Consider the following 15,930-nt stretch of genomic DNA (forward strand, 5'->3'; position numbering starts at 1 on the left):
TGTAACAGATCGTTTTTTTCAGATCCAAGACGGATCCGCCCAAAACGCGAATGTGAAAGTAGCATTAACTATATTAGCTTCCCTGAAAAAATAAGAGTCCCAATACGTACAGTACAGACCAAAAGTTTGGACACACCTTCTCATTCAAAGAGTTTTCTTTATTTTCATAACTATGAAAATTGTAGATTCACGCTGAAGGCATAAAAACTATGAATTAACACATGTGGAATTATATACATAACAAAAAAGTGTGAAACAACTGAAAATATGTCATATTCTAGGTTCTTCAAAGTAGCCACCTTTGATGAGCTTCAAGAGGTAGTCACCTGAAATGGTCTTCCAACAGTCTTGAAGGAGTTCCCAGAGATGCTTAGAACTTGTTGGCCCTTTTGCCTTCACTCTGCGGTCCAGCTCACCCCAAACCATCTCGATTGGGTTCAGGTCCGGTGACTGTGGAGGCCAGGTCATCTGGCCCAGCACCCCATCACTCTCCTTTATGGTCAAATAACCCTTACACAGCCTGGAGGTGTGTTTGGGGTCATTGTCCTGTTGAAAAATAAATGATGGTCCAACGAAACGCAAACCGGATGGAATAGCATGCCGCTGCAAGATGCTGTGGTAGCCATGCTGGTTCAGTATGCCTTCAATTTTGAATAAATTCCCAACAGTGTCACCAGCAAAGCACCCCCACACCATCACACCTCCTCCTCCATGCTTCACGGTGGGAACCAGGCATGTAGAGTCCATCCGTTCACCTTTTCTGCATCGCACAAAGACACGGTGGTTGGAACCAAAGATCTCAAATTTGGACCAAAGCACAGATTTCTACTGGTCTAATGTCCATTCCTTGTGTTCTTTAGCCCAAACAAGTCTCTTCTGCTTGTTGCCTGTCCTTAGCAGTGGTTTCCTAGCAGATATTCTACCATGAAGGCCTGATTCACACAGTCTCCTCTTAACAGTTGTTCTAGAGACGTGTCTGCTGCTAGAACTCGGTGTGGCATTGACCTGGTCTCTAATCTGAGCTGCTGTTAAACTGCGATTTCTGGTGACTCGGATGAACTTATTCTCCGCAGCAGAGGTGACTTGGTCTTCATTTCCTGGGGCGGTCCGCATGTGAGCCAGTTTCTTTGTAGCGCTTGGTGGTTTTTGTGACTGCACTTGGGGACACTTTCAAAGTTTTCCCAATTTTTCGGACTGACTGACCTTCATTTCTTACATTTCTCATTTCTATTTCTTGCCATAATGCAAATTCTAACAGTCTATTAAGTAGGACTATCAGCTGTGTATCCACCTGACTTCTCCACAACGCAACTGATGGTCCCAATCCCATTTATAAGGCAAGAAATCCCACTTATTAAACCTGACAGGGCACACCTGTGAAGTGAAAACCATTTCAGATGACTATCTCTTAAAGCTCATCAAGAGAATGCCAAGAGTGTGCAAAGCAGTAATCAAAGCAAAAGGTGGCTACTTTGAAGAACCTAGAATATGACATATTTTCAGTTGTTTCACACTTTTTTGTTATGTATATAATTCCACATGTGTTAATTCATAGTTTTGATGCCTTCAGTGTGAATCTACAATTTTCATAGTCATGAAAAAAAAGAAAACTCTTTGAATGAGAAGGTGTGTCCAAACTTTTGGTCTGTACTGTATGACAAAAAATTGTCGCAGCGATTCCCAAATGTGAAGGTACAAATCACAGTTCAGACCATGGGTTTTTGAGGGACCGCTCGTTCCCTATCCAGAAGGTTACACCTCTCCAGTCTTGAGGCATTCAAGATTTATGACACAGGCAAATAAATCAGGTCCACACTGCCAATACTCTAAGGCACCTGTGGGATATCAGAAAGTATGCATATAGTGAAGCACTGATGGTCACCAGAAATTCCTTGTGTGGTTGTACTCACAAGCGCAGCTTGATATATAGGCACATAGTATAACTCCATGGCTCTCCATTTATTCACGCGTCTTCACCACCACTAAAACAAGGATCACTCCAATAGTTAAGCACCGCTAGCAAATTGCTGTATAAAAAGTGTTTAATATACTCACAAACATGAGATAAAACAAAGCAGTCAAGGCTGTGTTTACAAATCTGCCCGACCCGGGTTTCGCTCCACGCTTCGTCAGGGGCATCACGCTTTGTCAGGGGCGTTCATTTATTCATAAATCTGCTCTTAGTCAGTCCACTACTATCCTAGCTCATGAAGATACATACTACCAATTCCCATAGTGCACACCTCCCTATTCTGATTGGTGTGTATTGCCTTTCCTTATTTCCATGACACACCTCCCTCACCTAATTGGCTAGCAGCGATAGATCTTTTGGTTTTTCAAAATCGAGTTCTTTACTCCACCAAGCCCGAATTAAATCCAGAAATATATCCACCATTTTATGTTGAATGACAAGATTGTACAGTTGAACCACCATCTTATGCATACTGCCATTTTGTGATATCTTTTCAACACGTGTTATGTACATGGACTATCTGCTGCGGAGGAGGCAGTGTTATATAAAGAAAAGTTAAAGTTAATAAAGAAGTTATTTCAAGCATTTGGTGTGCTCTTTAAACCTACTGTTTCCATAGAACGGAATATCAGAAAGTATGCATATAGTGAAGCACTGCTGGTCACCAGAAATTCCTTGTGTGGTTGTACTCACAAGTGCAGCTTGACATATAGGCACATAGTATAACTCCACGGCTCTCCTTTTATCCACGCGTCTTCACCACCACTAAAACAAGGATCACTCCAATAGTGAAGCACCACTAGCAAATCGCTGTATAAAACAAAGCAGTCAAGGCTGTCTTTACAAATCTGCCCGACCCGGGTTTCACTCCACGCTTCGTCAGGGGCATCACCATGATCTTACTCCCACATGTTTTATACCCTCCCCCCTCCCCCATATACATATCATAAAATAAATGCCATAAAATGACATTAAGTCCCTGCGGCTGGATAGTATCCAGCTCATAGATCCAGCTGACCTCCCACCGATCTATCTTCTTTACCGCATCTCCTCCCTGCCAGTCATTTTTTACCACTTCTAATCCAGTGAATGTAAGCCCTTTGGTTTTTTTGGGTGAACTTTTTTTTACAAGCATAGATATCCCATGAGTCTCCAGTCCCTTTTTAATATTATTATTGTGTTCCTGTATCCAAATATTTTATTTTCTCGTTGTGCGACCCACATACTAGAGGCCACAAGGGCACTCCATTATGTATACGACTCCTATACTGTCACACGTAATTTGCCCTTTAACTTTAAAGTTTTTATCTCTTTTAACCGAGTGGATCACTGTAATTTTCATTTTTTTCTTATCATTATTTCTGTTCCTACACAGAAGGCAAAAACCACACCACAAAAAAGTATCTTTTTCTTTTTTCTCTCTCTTTATTTATAATTGCACTATGGACCAATCGATTTTTTAAATTCGGTGCCTTTTTGAAAATAAAATCGTGATGACTGGGGATTTCTGTACCTATAATCGGGTCATTCTTAAGTACTCTCCAATTTTTCCCTATGGTATTTTTTATGAGGCCTGCTTGGGCTGTGTATTTAGTGAGAAAGGTGAATCTAAAATCTTTCTTGAACTTTTTTCTTTCCTCTTCTTTATTCACTAGCTCTTTTTTGTCCCCATTTTCCTGAACCTCGCGACTACATCTCACTAAGTCCTCTTTATTATATCCCTTTTCCAGGAATCGATCCTGGATCAGTAAACTTTGGTCTTGGAACGTCGCAGCATCAGTGCAATTGCGGTAAATTCTCCCGATCTGACCCTTCGGGATGTTATTGAGCCAAGGGCCATAGTGGCAACTAGTCAGATCAATATAACCATTAACATCTGTTTTCTTAAAAAAGGTCTTAGTCTTAAGCCGCCCATCTTCCATGAAGATTGTAAGATCGAGAAAATTCACTTCTTTGTCACTGATGCTGCTCGTAAAGTTAATAGTCCAATCATTAATATTTAGCTGTGCGATTAATTCTTCTAGACCTTTCTTCTTCCCATATAAGGAAACTGTCGTCTATAAATCTTCACCATGTATTGAGTTGACCAAGCTCACTCTTTTTTCCTAAAAGGGGGGTAATTCTCTCTGTTTCCCATGCCGACACAAACAAGTTGGCAAAACTTGGGGCGAATTTCGCCCCTATCGCTGTCCCGACTTTCTGGAGGTGGTAGTTCTCCCTAAATTAAACCAAAAATAATTATGTGTTAAACAGAAATCTAGTCATAACTTTGTGGATCTTGGGGAGTTGATATATTACAGGGATCACAGGAAACTTTATCATCAAATAATCAAGCTCTTTTTTATTCAAAATCCCTTCATTAAATCCTTTTTGTAGCAAGGAATCAAGTTCTTTTTTAAAATCCATAGTTTTTTTTTTTCAGAAGGTGATAGGCAGTTAACAGATACTGTAAAACTACATTTTTAACTGTGCCTCATACTTGTGGATATCTAAAATTACTACCCCCCCCCCCTTGTCGGCCGGTTTAATCACTATATTCTTGTTGTTTTCTAAATCTCTGAACGCTGTTTTTTCTTCCCTAGTCAAGTTGTGCATTCTAGACTTAGTTTCAATTTTTTCCAATTCATTGAGTACCCCCCTTCAATACAATCATTGTTTTTATTCTTAGGAAAAAAAATTGACTTTTCTCGAAGTGATGTATTTGTCACGAGGGTGTCAAGAACCACGCCTGACTCCGTTATACCCGGGGTCAGGAAGTCGCAGCGGGTGGCTGCGCGCTCTATGTAGAAAGATAGGGCTGTTTCTTTATGGTAGCTTTCTGGGTTTGGTTTGCAACCCTTTTTGGCTCACTCAGGGATCCGTAGCTCCTTCCCCTCAGCTGTTCCTTGTCCAGCACTCCCAACCTCCTTATATTCCCCTCTCCCACTTCTCTGGTTGCCAGGTATAGAGCTTCCTGCCTGGACTTCTATACTGACCCACTGGAGCTGAGTTGCTGCGTTCCCTGGTTGTTGTTCCAGAACGTTACCCTCCGGATCCCTGTTGGGCCTTTGTGGTCTGCTGTTGTCACCCACCTGGGATTATATGTTTGTCTGTATTGTCTGTCCTCTCCTTGGTGTTTTCCTCTTAGTGTCAGTGGTGCGGACTAGTGATCCCACCGCCCCGTTCACTACATAGGGCTCATCTTAGGGAAAGCCAGGGTTTAGGCACATGATCGGCATACGGGTGAGGAACCCGTCTAGGGACGTCAGGGCAGTCAGGTGCCAGCCGCAAGGTGAGTCAGGGGTCACCACCTTTCCCTTTCTCTTGGGCAGGGCCTTCCCTTTTCCCTCCCGTTGCGTGACAAAATTTTAATCTTGTTTTTCTTCCTAATTTTTTTGGCGAAATGTTTTGTCGATGCTACTTGGCTATTCGCAAAATATTTCACTAGGTTCAACTTCTTAATATATTTATGCACATCCAAGAATATTTTTAACTTATTTATTCCTCGCGTGGGTGCGAACTTTAAACCCTTACTCAATACCCTAATTTCTTGTTCTGATAGCGTGTGATTACTCAAGTTAAAGATACCTGTTTCTCCCCCTTGACTTTTTGGGGGTTGGTTCTATGCTTGACTCCTCCCATTTTCCCCCTCCTAGCATTCTCTTCTGGGGGGTTAAATTATTTTGCCTCTCTCCCACTTTTTCTCCCATTGAACTTTCCCTTTGTATCCCCTTTATTGCCTGATGCGGAAAAAAGTATAAAAAATGATGTGAAGATTATGAAAATAATAAGGTGTATAAGTGGAAAACTAAGGAGGATAAGAAGGTAAACCAAAACAAGGGGAGAGGCACCCACAGAAGACACAGACATAACTAACTAAGGTGGGAACATCAGGAATCAGAGAGATACAGGTGATTCGTATAGATGCTCTAGATTTGGTGGTAAACAAGAGAACTCTAGAAAACCGCAATATGTGAATGGTGACATACAGGGTTATAGACCCTGGAGAAGAGTTTATGGGAATTTTAGAAGAGGAGGATATAACCAGTGGAGTGACAATTACTATCCCAACTATAGGGGTGGTTTTGTACCCCATCAGCACCAGCAATATAATGGGAATGGAAATACATAGACAGAGGTACACTATAGATAATTAACAAAGGAACCCTAGGAGAAAAGATAAAAATACCCAATTGGGGATTTTACCACTTAATCAAGGAGAGAAACAATTGGAGAATCCAGAAATAAATCAAGTAGAGAAACAAAATTTTCCGCATCAGGCAATAAAGGGGATACAAAGGAAAAGTTCATTGGGAGAAAAAGTGGGAGAGAGGCAAAAGAATTTAACCCCCAGAAGAGAATGCTAGAAGGGGGAAAATGGGAGGAGTCAAGCATAGAACTAACCCCCCAAAAAGTCAAGGGGGAGAAACAGGTATCTTTAACTTGAGTAATCACACACTATCAGAACAATAAATAAGGGTATTGAGTATGGGTTTAAAGTTCACACCCATGCGAGGAATAATTAAGTTCAAAATGTTCTTGGATGTGCATAAATATATTAGGAAGTTGATCCTAGCAAAATATTTTGCGAATAGCCAAGTAGCACCGATTAAAGAAAAAAGGAGTTTATGCATACATTACTTCAAGAAAATGTCAAATTTTTTCCCTAAGAATAAAAACAATGAATGTATTGAAGCCTTTAACCGCCTCTGGACCGCCTAACGCAGGATCGCGTTCCGGAGGCGGCAGTCCCAGGCACAGTCACGCATATATGCGTCATCTCGCGAGACGCGAGATGACGCGCTTAGCCGACCCGTGCATGCGCATCGCGGGCCGGCAAAAGTTAGAGGGGGGTCACGTCATCAGCTTGCCAGCCAATGATCGTGGCTGGCAAGCTGATAATTAAAAAAAAAAGAATCAGAAGCCATATAACACCTTAAATTTGTAAATATGATGTGTTAAATGGCTTCTCTGCTCCTCTGCTGGTCCTTTTCGTCGGTTGGTCTCAGCAGAGGAGCAGGCATCACAGTGAGTAGCACAAAACACTACACCTTAGCCCCAGATCACCCCCTATCACCCCAATTAACCCATTGATCACCCCTTGATCGCCCCTGTCAATCACCTAGTGAAAGGAAAAAGTGATCAGTGTAAACTGTAACTTTTTTTTTCACTGGTATTGACTGATAGGTTTTAGGATAGTTTAGGCCCCTTGGTTAGGTAGTTTAGCGATTGTTTAGCGCCCAGCCCACCGCACCGCAGTCACTGATTCGCTGATTAGCGTATCGCTAATCAGCATTTGTACTTTTATAGTATCTGTAAGTGATCCAAACTGATCACAGTCAGATCTATAATAGTATTAGTGTCACCTTAGCTCGCCCTCCACCCAAAACGCAGTGTTTGCCCGATCAGGCCTGATCGGTCGCCCACACGTGCGTTCACCCACGCCCGCCCTGCCGCAGTGACAAAAAATATATATTTTTTTATCACTGCACAATCACTTTCCAAGCGCTGTGGCGATAAAAAAATCTGTTTTGATATTCAATCGCAGCGGCCTCCAGTACTTCGCTAGCCTCCCATTTGTAAGACAGGCTTGCTTTTTTTCTTGGGTAGTCTCAGGGAATACCCCTAAATTTAGTAGTCCAAATGTCAAACAGTTGGTAGTATGTATCTTCATGAGCTAGGAAAGTAGTGGAGTGACTAAGAGCAGATTTATGAATGAATGAACCTGCAATTGAAAGTAAGTGGAAAGTGAGAAAATAATACCCAGGATGCTATCATAGGTGCTGATGGGGAAAGTTATTCATAGAAACATAGAATGTGTCGGCAGATAAGAACCATTTGGCCCATCTAGTCTGCCCAATATACTGAATACTATGAATAGCCCCTGGCCCTATCTTATATGAAGGATGGCCTTATGCCTATCCCATGCATGCTTAAACTCCTCCACTGTATTTGCAGCTACCACTTCTGCAGGAAGGCTATTCCATGCATCCACTACTCTCTCAATAAAGTAATACATCCTGATATTACTTTTAAACCTTTGCCCCTCTAATTTAAAACTATGTCCTCTTGTAGCAGTTTTTCTTCTTTTAAATATTCTTTCCTCTTTTACCTTGTTGATTCCCTTTATGTATTTAAAAGTTTCTATCATATCCCCTCTGTCTAGTCTTTCTTCCAAGCTATACATGTTAAGGTCCTTTTAATCTTTCCTGGTAAGTTTTATCCTGCAATCCATGTACTAGTTTAGTAGCTTTTCTCTGAACTCTCTCAAAAGTATCAATATCCTTCTGGAGATATGGTCTCCAGTACTGCGCACAATACTCCAAGTGAGGTCTCACCAGTGCTCTGTAGAGCGGCATGAGCACCTCCCTCTTTCTACTGGTAATGCCTCTCCCTATACACCCAAGCATTCTGCTAGCATTTCCTGCTGCTCTATGACATTGTCTGCCTACGTTTAAGTCTTCTGAAATAATTACCCCCAAATCCCTTTCCTCAGATACTGAGGTTAGGACTGTATCACTGATTTTATATTCTACTCTTGGGTTTTTACGCCCCAGGTGCATTATCTTGCACTTATCAACATTACATTTTAGTTGCCAGATTTCTGACCATTCCTCTAGTTTTCCTAAATCCTTTTCCATTTGGTGTATCCCTCCAGGAACATCAATTCTGTTACAAATCTTTGTGTCATCAGCAAAAAGACACACCTTACCATCGAGGCCTTCTGCAATTTCGCTGATAAAGATATTAAACAATATGGGTCCCAGAACAGATCCCCGAGGTACCTCACTGGTAACAAGACCATGGTCTGAATATACTCCATTGACTACAACCCTCTGTTGTCTGTCCCTCAGCCACTGCCTAATCCATTCAACAATATGAGAGTCCAAACCCAAAGACTGCAATTTATTGATAAGCATTCTATGTGGGACAGTATCAAAAGCCTTACTAAAGTCTACATAAGCGATGTCTACTGCACCTCCGCCATCTATTATTTTAGTCACCCAATCAAAAAGATCAATAAGATTAGTTTGACATGATCTCCCTGAAGTAAACCTATGCTGTTTTTCATCTTTCAATCCATGGGATTTTAGATGTTCCACAATCCTTTCCTTAAGTATAGTTTCCATTAATTTCCCCACTGTTGATGTCAGGCTTACTAGCCTACAGTTGCCCGATTCCTTTCTACTACCTTTCTTGTGAATGGGCACAGCATTTGTTAATTTCCAATCTTCTGGGACGACTCCTGTTGCCAGTGATTGGTTAAATAAATCTGTTAATGGTTTTGCTAGTTCACCGCTGAGCTCTTTTTATAGCTTTGGGTGTATCCCATCAGGTCCCTGTGACTTATTTGTATTAATTTTAGACAGCTGACTTAGAACCTCTTCCTCTGTAAAGACGCATGCATCAAAAGATTCATTAGTCTTCTTTCCTAACTGAGGTCCTTTTCCTTAATTTTCCTTTGTAAAAACTGAACAGAAGTATTCATTGAGGCAGTCAGCTAGTTCTTTATCTTCTTCCATATACCTTTTTTCTTTTGTTTTTCATTTTGTAATTCCTTGTTTTAGTTTCCTTTTTTCATTTATGTATCTGAAGAATGCCTTGTCGCCTTTTTCCCCTGACTGAGCTAATTTCTCTTCTGCCTGTGCTTTAGAAGCTCTTATAACTTGTTTGGCCTCTCTCTGCCTAATCTTATAAATTTGCCTGTCATCCTTGTTTTTTTTTTGTTTGTATAATTCCTAAATGCTATCTTTTTGTTTTTAATGGTTTTGGCCACTTCTGCTGAGTACCACAGAGGTCTCTTCCTTTTTTTCTTTTACTGACAAGCCTAATGCAATTTTCTGTTGCCTTCAATAGTACCACTTTTAAGTAGTCCCATTTCTCCTGGACTCCAATTAAACTGTTTCAATCTGATAGGGACTCGTATCCCACTAATCTAATTTTAGAAAAGTAAGTTTTTCTAAAATCTAAAACTTTTGTTTTTGTGTGGTGTGACTCTGTACTTATAGTAAACCACACTGACTGGTGATCACTAGATCCCAAGCTTTCCCCTACAGTAATATCAACTGGTTATCAACATGTAATTCAATTTTATGGCATTTATTTTATGATATGTATATGGGGGAGGTGGGGGTATAAAACATGTGGGAGTAAGATCATGGTGACGCCCCTGACGAAGCGTGGAGCAAAACCCGGCTCGGGCAGATTTGTAAAGACATCCTTGACTGCTTTGTTTTATCTCATGTTTGAGTGTATAGTAAACACTTTTTATACAGCGATTTGCTAGTGGTGCTTCACTATTGGAGTGATCCTTGTTTTAGTGGTGGTGAAGACGCGTGGATAAAAGGAGAGCCGTGGAGTTATACTATGTGCCTATATGTCAAGCTGCACTTATGAGTACAATCACACAAGGAATTTCTGATGACCAGCAGTGCTTCCCTATATGCATACTTTCTGATATTCCACAGGTGCCTTAGAGTACTGGCAGTGTGGACCTGATTTATTTGCCTGTTTCATATATCTTGGATGCTTCAAGACTGAAGAGATGTAACCTTCTGGATAGGGAACGCGTGGTCCCTCAAGAACGCATATTAATTTCCCTGTCACGTATGCAGTGCAGGTATACCTCACACAAAAAAATGGGTATATGTCACCCACCGAACTAACAGACGGATTGACTATATTAATTTCCCTGTCACGGATGCAGTGCAGGTGTACCTCACACAAAAAAATGGGTATATGTCACCCACCGATCTGCACTTGCGACTTCTGCACTTGCACTTTACTTTTGGGCCCACCAATCATGCACCACCAGCCCCGGTGCTTTTTTAAATTGTGTTTTTAACCTTGTGTTTTGTCAATCGTGTGTATTACTGTGATTATAATAAAATTGTGTATGGTTTCATAACATCTTGCGTTGGTATATTATTTCATGTGATTCAGTGGGTATCCATATATTCCTTTTGGTTGTTGATATTATATTTTTGTTTCAGGGGTACAAAGATGGTGGATTGCACCCACCAAAAATCGCTATTGTTTACCCACAGAATTAACAGCCAGATTAATTATGATATTTCTGTGTCAGGGGGGCAAAGATAGTGCATTGTACCCACAAAAGATCCCTATAGGTTACCCACAGTATTAACAGCCAGATGAGATTCCTAACACTCTCCCTCACTTCAGCTTCCTGTCCCTGCAATACTCAGAGCTGATGGGCGGGGCTACGCGTGATCCAGCTTGTATAGAGGCTGGGTCACATGACGCACCAGCCAATCACAGCCATGCCATTAGTAGGCATGGCTGTGATGGCTTCTAAGTGCCCACAGCTTATAAGCTTGTTGATTGGTTGCCCTGCAGCCTTTCAACAAGCTTTATTAAATACCCGAACACCGAACTCGAACCCAAACTTTTGCTACAAACTTCGGGTTCGGGTCCAAGTACCTGAAATCGCAAAATTTGTTATGACCCGAACTTTGCAGTTCGGGTTCGCTCAACACTAAATATAATCTAAATCAAAGAGTTTACTGAACCTGGATTTTCAAGTACACACATGGTTTAAAGGGAATCTGTCACCCCGATTTTGGACCATTGTCTACAATATTACATGAGTAGTAATGCAGATATTGAGTCCGGATAACTATTTTTTGTTTTTCTACTGCCCCCCATTTCCCTGCTGTCAGCACTCAGAGCTGCGTTGAAATACACTATCAGGGCTGCCATGCGTGTGCACATGAGTCCTGACTCCTCTCCACTATGATAGAACAGCACAACAGTCCAGACTGTGTATTTCAGTGCAGCTTTGAGTACTGACACAGGAGGAACTGGGGGCAGAAGAAAAGTAAAAATTTGTGATCTGGACTTCTTATCTGCAGTTCTACCCATGTATTACTACAGATAATATAATCCAAAATTGGTTTGACAGATTCCCTTTAATGATGATATCTCTGGACTAGAAAAGTAGTGATATCATTCTTCAGCATATTCTCTAGCATCAATAGCTGAAGGAAATTGAAGTAACCTATGTTAAAGGGGTATTTTCACTTCAGAAAATGGCATTTATGTGAATATAAGCCACTTACTAATATATTGTGCTTGTCCATATTGTCTCCTTTGCTGGCTTGTTGCATTTTTCCATTGCATTATACACTGCTCCTTTCCAGAGGTTATGACCACCGTGTAGCAGGGATATGAAGTGACAGTGAAGGGGAGCTGTTGCGCATGCATGTCTATGTGCGCTCCCACAGTCGTGGACACCAGAGAGGCCAGCGCTTTTTCTTATAGTGTTCATGCACGTCCACCACTGCTGGATTGCAGGGTGGTCGTAACCCCTAGAAATGAGCAGTGTATAAATGTGCTGAAAAAATGCATCAAGCCAGTGTCACGGACGGTGTACAGGAAACAAGGCAAAGCAACATGTATAAACGACTCGCTGGATCCAAAAACTAAAGAACCAAGGGAGACCCCTGCAGAAGACCTGGCACTTTCCCTGGCTGCTCAGCCTATGCAAAGATCCGAATAGTGGAGGTTTGCATATCCACGAACCTTGACTATAAAGCCCTGAGCACCCTACAATAGTGAGGGGACACGACCACCGGCTCCCTACACAAGATACGGAGGGAGTCAGGGTCACCTGGGATCCAGCAAACAGAAAATAACAGATAAAGGTACAACACTTAGCTTTGAAGCAAACAGGAGGACAGAGTCAGCGTGCACACACACTCCAGGAAGTAGTATAAGCCGCCCAGAAAAGCCTTCTGGGGAAGAATTTAAAGGGAAGCAATTAGTCCAACACATGACAGCTGAGATAGGCTAACGAGAGGAGGAGCTGAATACCACAACACAGAAACTCAAGGAGGAGGTTCTGAAAGGCCTCTGTCAGAGCTTCTCAGCTGTCTGGTTGTGACAGCCAGCAAAACTGGTTGTGACAGCCAGCAAAGGAGACAATATGGACAATTACAATACATTAGTAAGGGCCTTATATTAACTTTGTCTACTTCATAACTGCCGTTTGCTGAAGGGAGACAACATATTTAACTAAAATTAGAGAAGTATTACAATAACAATACAATAAGTATTATATGTCTGTGTATCATCCTTACCACATCTGGAAGTTGATTAATAGTTTCTCCAAGCTCTTCAATGGCTGGATCCCCAGTAATATCCTATCATAAAGAAAATGTTTTTTTGTTAGTTAAGCAGGTTTTCCAGGAATACAGTACTGTACGTCATATTATTTGCTGTTTACTGATGAAATTCGATTCATGCTGAGCAGAAATGATGGCCGCCAATGATGTTGGAGATGTCAAGGAGAGCACTTCTGTATGCATTAGCCACTGTTGTCATCGAGGTTGTATCATTAGGGAACGGCTGCTGGTGTCACGGCGCAGTCTGGGTAGTAAACTTCACACGAACACAGGGGGGAAGACAAGAGGTACCAGGCTTGGAAACTAGGGAGAGGGGAAATGTCACCACTTAGTGAATCCCTACCCTGAGTCCTGACTACTATCAGTATGAACAGACCTCGAAGGTAGGAAAGCTCATACGCAGGAACCTAGAGCCTAATCTGACCCTAAGTGGCCCTGAAAATAGTGTCAGGACAAAAGAAGACCTGTTTCTTTCCCAGTTGAAGGAACAGGAGGCTCCCTCAGGCCCAATACCAAAAGACAGGGGAATACAACAAACAAGAAATAGGGAAAAGGACACTTAACTCTGAAGAAAGTGGACGAGCAGGAACTCAGAGGAGTACCAAACACCAGAACGTTCACAACCAGAAAGAGCTATCAACTGCATAGTATGATGGGTGAGACCAGACTAAAAAGAGGAGTGGGAATGACCACTTAAGCTACACCTGAGACAAGAGGTGTGGGCATAACCAGCAAAAACACAGAAACAAGTGAAACCAAAGAGGCTGTCAGATCACATCCCGTGCAGCCAGTCTCTTAGATCTTCTGACCCCTGTCACGGGAGAGACCGTGACAGCTGGAGACTGGGGTACCTCAAATGGAGTAGCTTGCACTTTCTCCAGACCTGAATGCCATTGAAAACCTATGGGATCAGGGAGTCGCCATGTAGAGGCTCATAACTCTGTACCCCAGAAACCTCATGACCTGAGGGCCAACCTTCAAGAACAGTTCAATGCCATGCCTCAGCAGACAATAAGTCGACTTGTGAACATCATGAGACGTTGTTGTCAAGCTGTAATTGATGCTCAAGGCCACATGACAAGTTATTGAGACATTGGATTTTTGGGGGGGTATACCCACCACTGTTGTTGGCTTTTTTTTTTTATAAGTTGTTTGAGATGAGGAAATCACCATTGCATGCTTCTACTTAAATGCCCTACTTTCATGATATACATGTAATATCAGTGTAGCGTCAACTTTTTATGTTTTCCATAAATTTCACCCAAAGCCAAATATTCCTAACTTTTTGTAAGTAGTATATATATCAAATATCCAGTGATTGATTTTGTTTCAATAACACTTAAAACAATTTGTGGCACTAGGAAGCCCAAGCCAGCCTGCATAGACATAGCGCGCAAGCGGAAACAACAAAGCATGTTTACCACTACAAGGAACAAGTGCTCTGACGCATTACAAATAGAGTTGAGCGGACACCTGGATGTTCGGGTTCGAGAAGTTCGACCGAACTTCCGGGAAATGTTCAGGTTCGGGATCCGAACCCGATATGAACTTCGTCCCGAACCCCATTCAAGTAAATGGGGACCCGAACTTTTCGGCACTAAAAAGGCTGGAAAACAGCCCAGGAAAGGGCTAGAGGGCTGCAAAAGGCAGCAACATGTAGGTAAATCCCATGCAAACAAATGTGGATAGGGAAATGAATAAAAATAAAAATAAAATAAATAAAAATTAACCAATATCAATTGGAGAGAGGTCCCATAGCAGAGAATCTGGCTTCACGTCACCCACCACTGGAACAGTCCATTCTCAGATATTTAGGCCCCGGCACCCAGGTAGAGGAGAGAGGTCCTGTAACAGAGAATCTGTCTTCATGTCAGCAGAGAATCGGTCTGCATGTCATAGCAGAGAATCAGGCTTCACGTCAGCCACCACTGCAACAGTCCATTGTCATATATTTAGGCCCAGCACCCAGGCAGAGGAGAGAGGTCCCGTAACAGAGAATCTGTCTTCATGTCAGCAGAGAATCAGTCTGCATGTCATAGCAGAGAATCAGGCTTCACGTCAGCCACCACTGCAACAGTCCATTGGCATATATTTAGGCCCAGCACACAGGCAGAGGAGAGAGGTCCCGTAACAGAGAATCTGTCTTCATGTCAGCAGAGAATCAGTCTGCATGTCATAGAATCAGGCTTCACGTCAGCCACCACTGCAACAGTCCATTGGCATATATTTAGGCCCAGCACCCAGGCAGAGGAGAGAGGTCCCGTAACAGAGGATCTGGCTTCATGTCAGCAGAGAATCAGTCTGCATGTCATAGCAGAGAATCAGGCTTCACGTCACCCAACATTGGAACAGTCCATTGGCATATATTTAGGCCCCGGCACCCAGACAGAGGAGAGGTTCATTCAACTTTGGGTAGCCTCGCAATATAATGGTAAAATGAAAATAAAAATAGGATTGAATGAGGAAGTGCCCTGGAGTACAATAATATATGGTTAAGGGGAGGTAGTTAATGTCTAATCTAGACAAGGGACGGACAGGTCCTGTGGGATCCATGCCTGGTTCATTTTTATGAATGTCAGCTTGTCCACATTGGCTGTAGACAGGCGGCTGCGTTTGTCTGTAATGACGCCCCCTGCCGTGCTGAATACACGTTCAGACAAAACGCTGGCCGCCGGGCAGGCCAGCACCTCCAAGGCATAAAAGGCTAGCTCTGGCCACGTGGACAATTTAGAGACCCAGAAGTTGAATGGGGCCGAACCATCAGTCAGTACGTGGAGGGGTGTGCACACGTACTGTTCCACCATGTTAGTGAAATGTTGCCTCCTGCTAACACGT

At 42.3% G+C, this 15,930-nt stretch overlaps 1 protein-coding gene across 1 annotated transcript in view; it reads right to left on the reverse strand.

Moving 5' to 3' along the window:
- LOC122922503 overlaps positions 1 to 15,930 on the reverse strand; it is a gene marked incomplete at its 3' end in the record, with an annotated part of 439,559 nt that overhangs the window by 331,799 nt on the left and 91,830 nt on the right. The window contains exon 4 of the mRNA XM_044273117.1: positions 13,051 to 13,113. Within this exon, the coding sequence (XP_044129052.1) occupies positions 13,051 to 13,113 (63 nt within the window). The remainder of the gene's footprint in view (positions 1 to 13,050; positions 13,114 to 15,930) is intronic.

The sequence above is a fragment of the Bufo gargarizans genome, unplaced genomic scaffold, assembly GCF_014858855.1.
Source record: "Bufo gargarizans isolate SCDJY-AF-19 unplaced genomic scaffold, ASM1485885v1 fragScaff_scaffold_39_pilon, whole genome shotgun sequence".
Taxonomy (NCBI): Eukaryota; Metazoa; Chordata; class Amphibia; order Anura; family Bufonidae; genus Bufo; species Bufo gargarizans.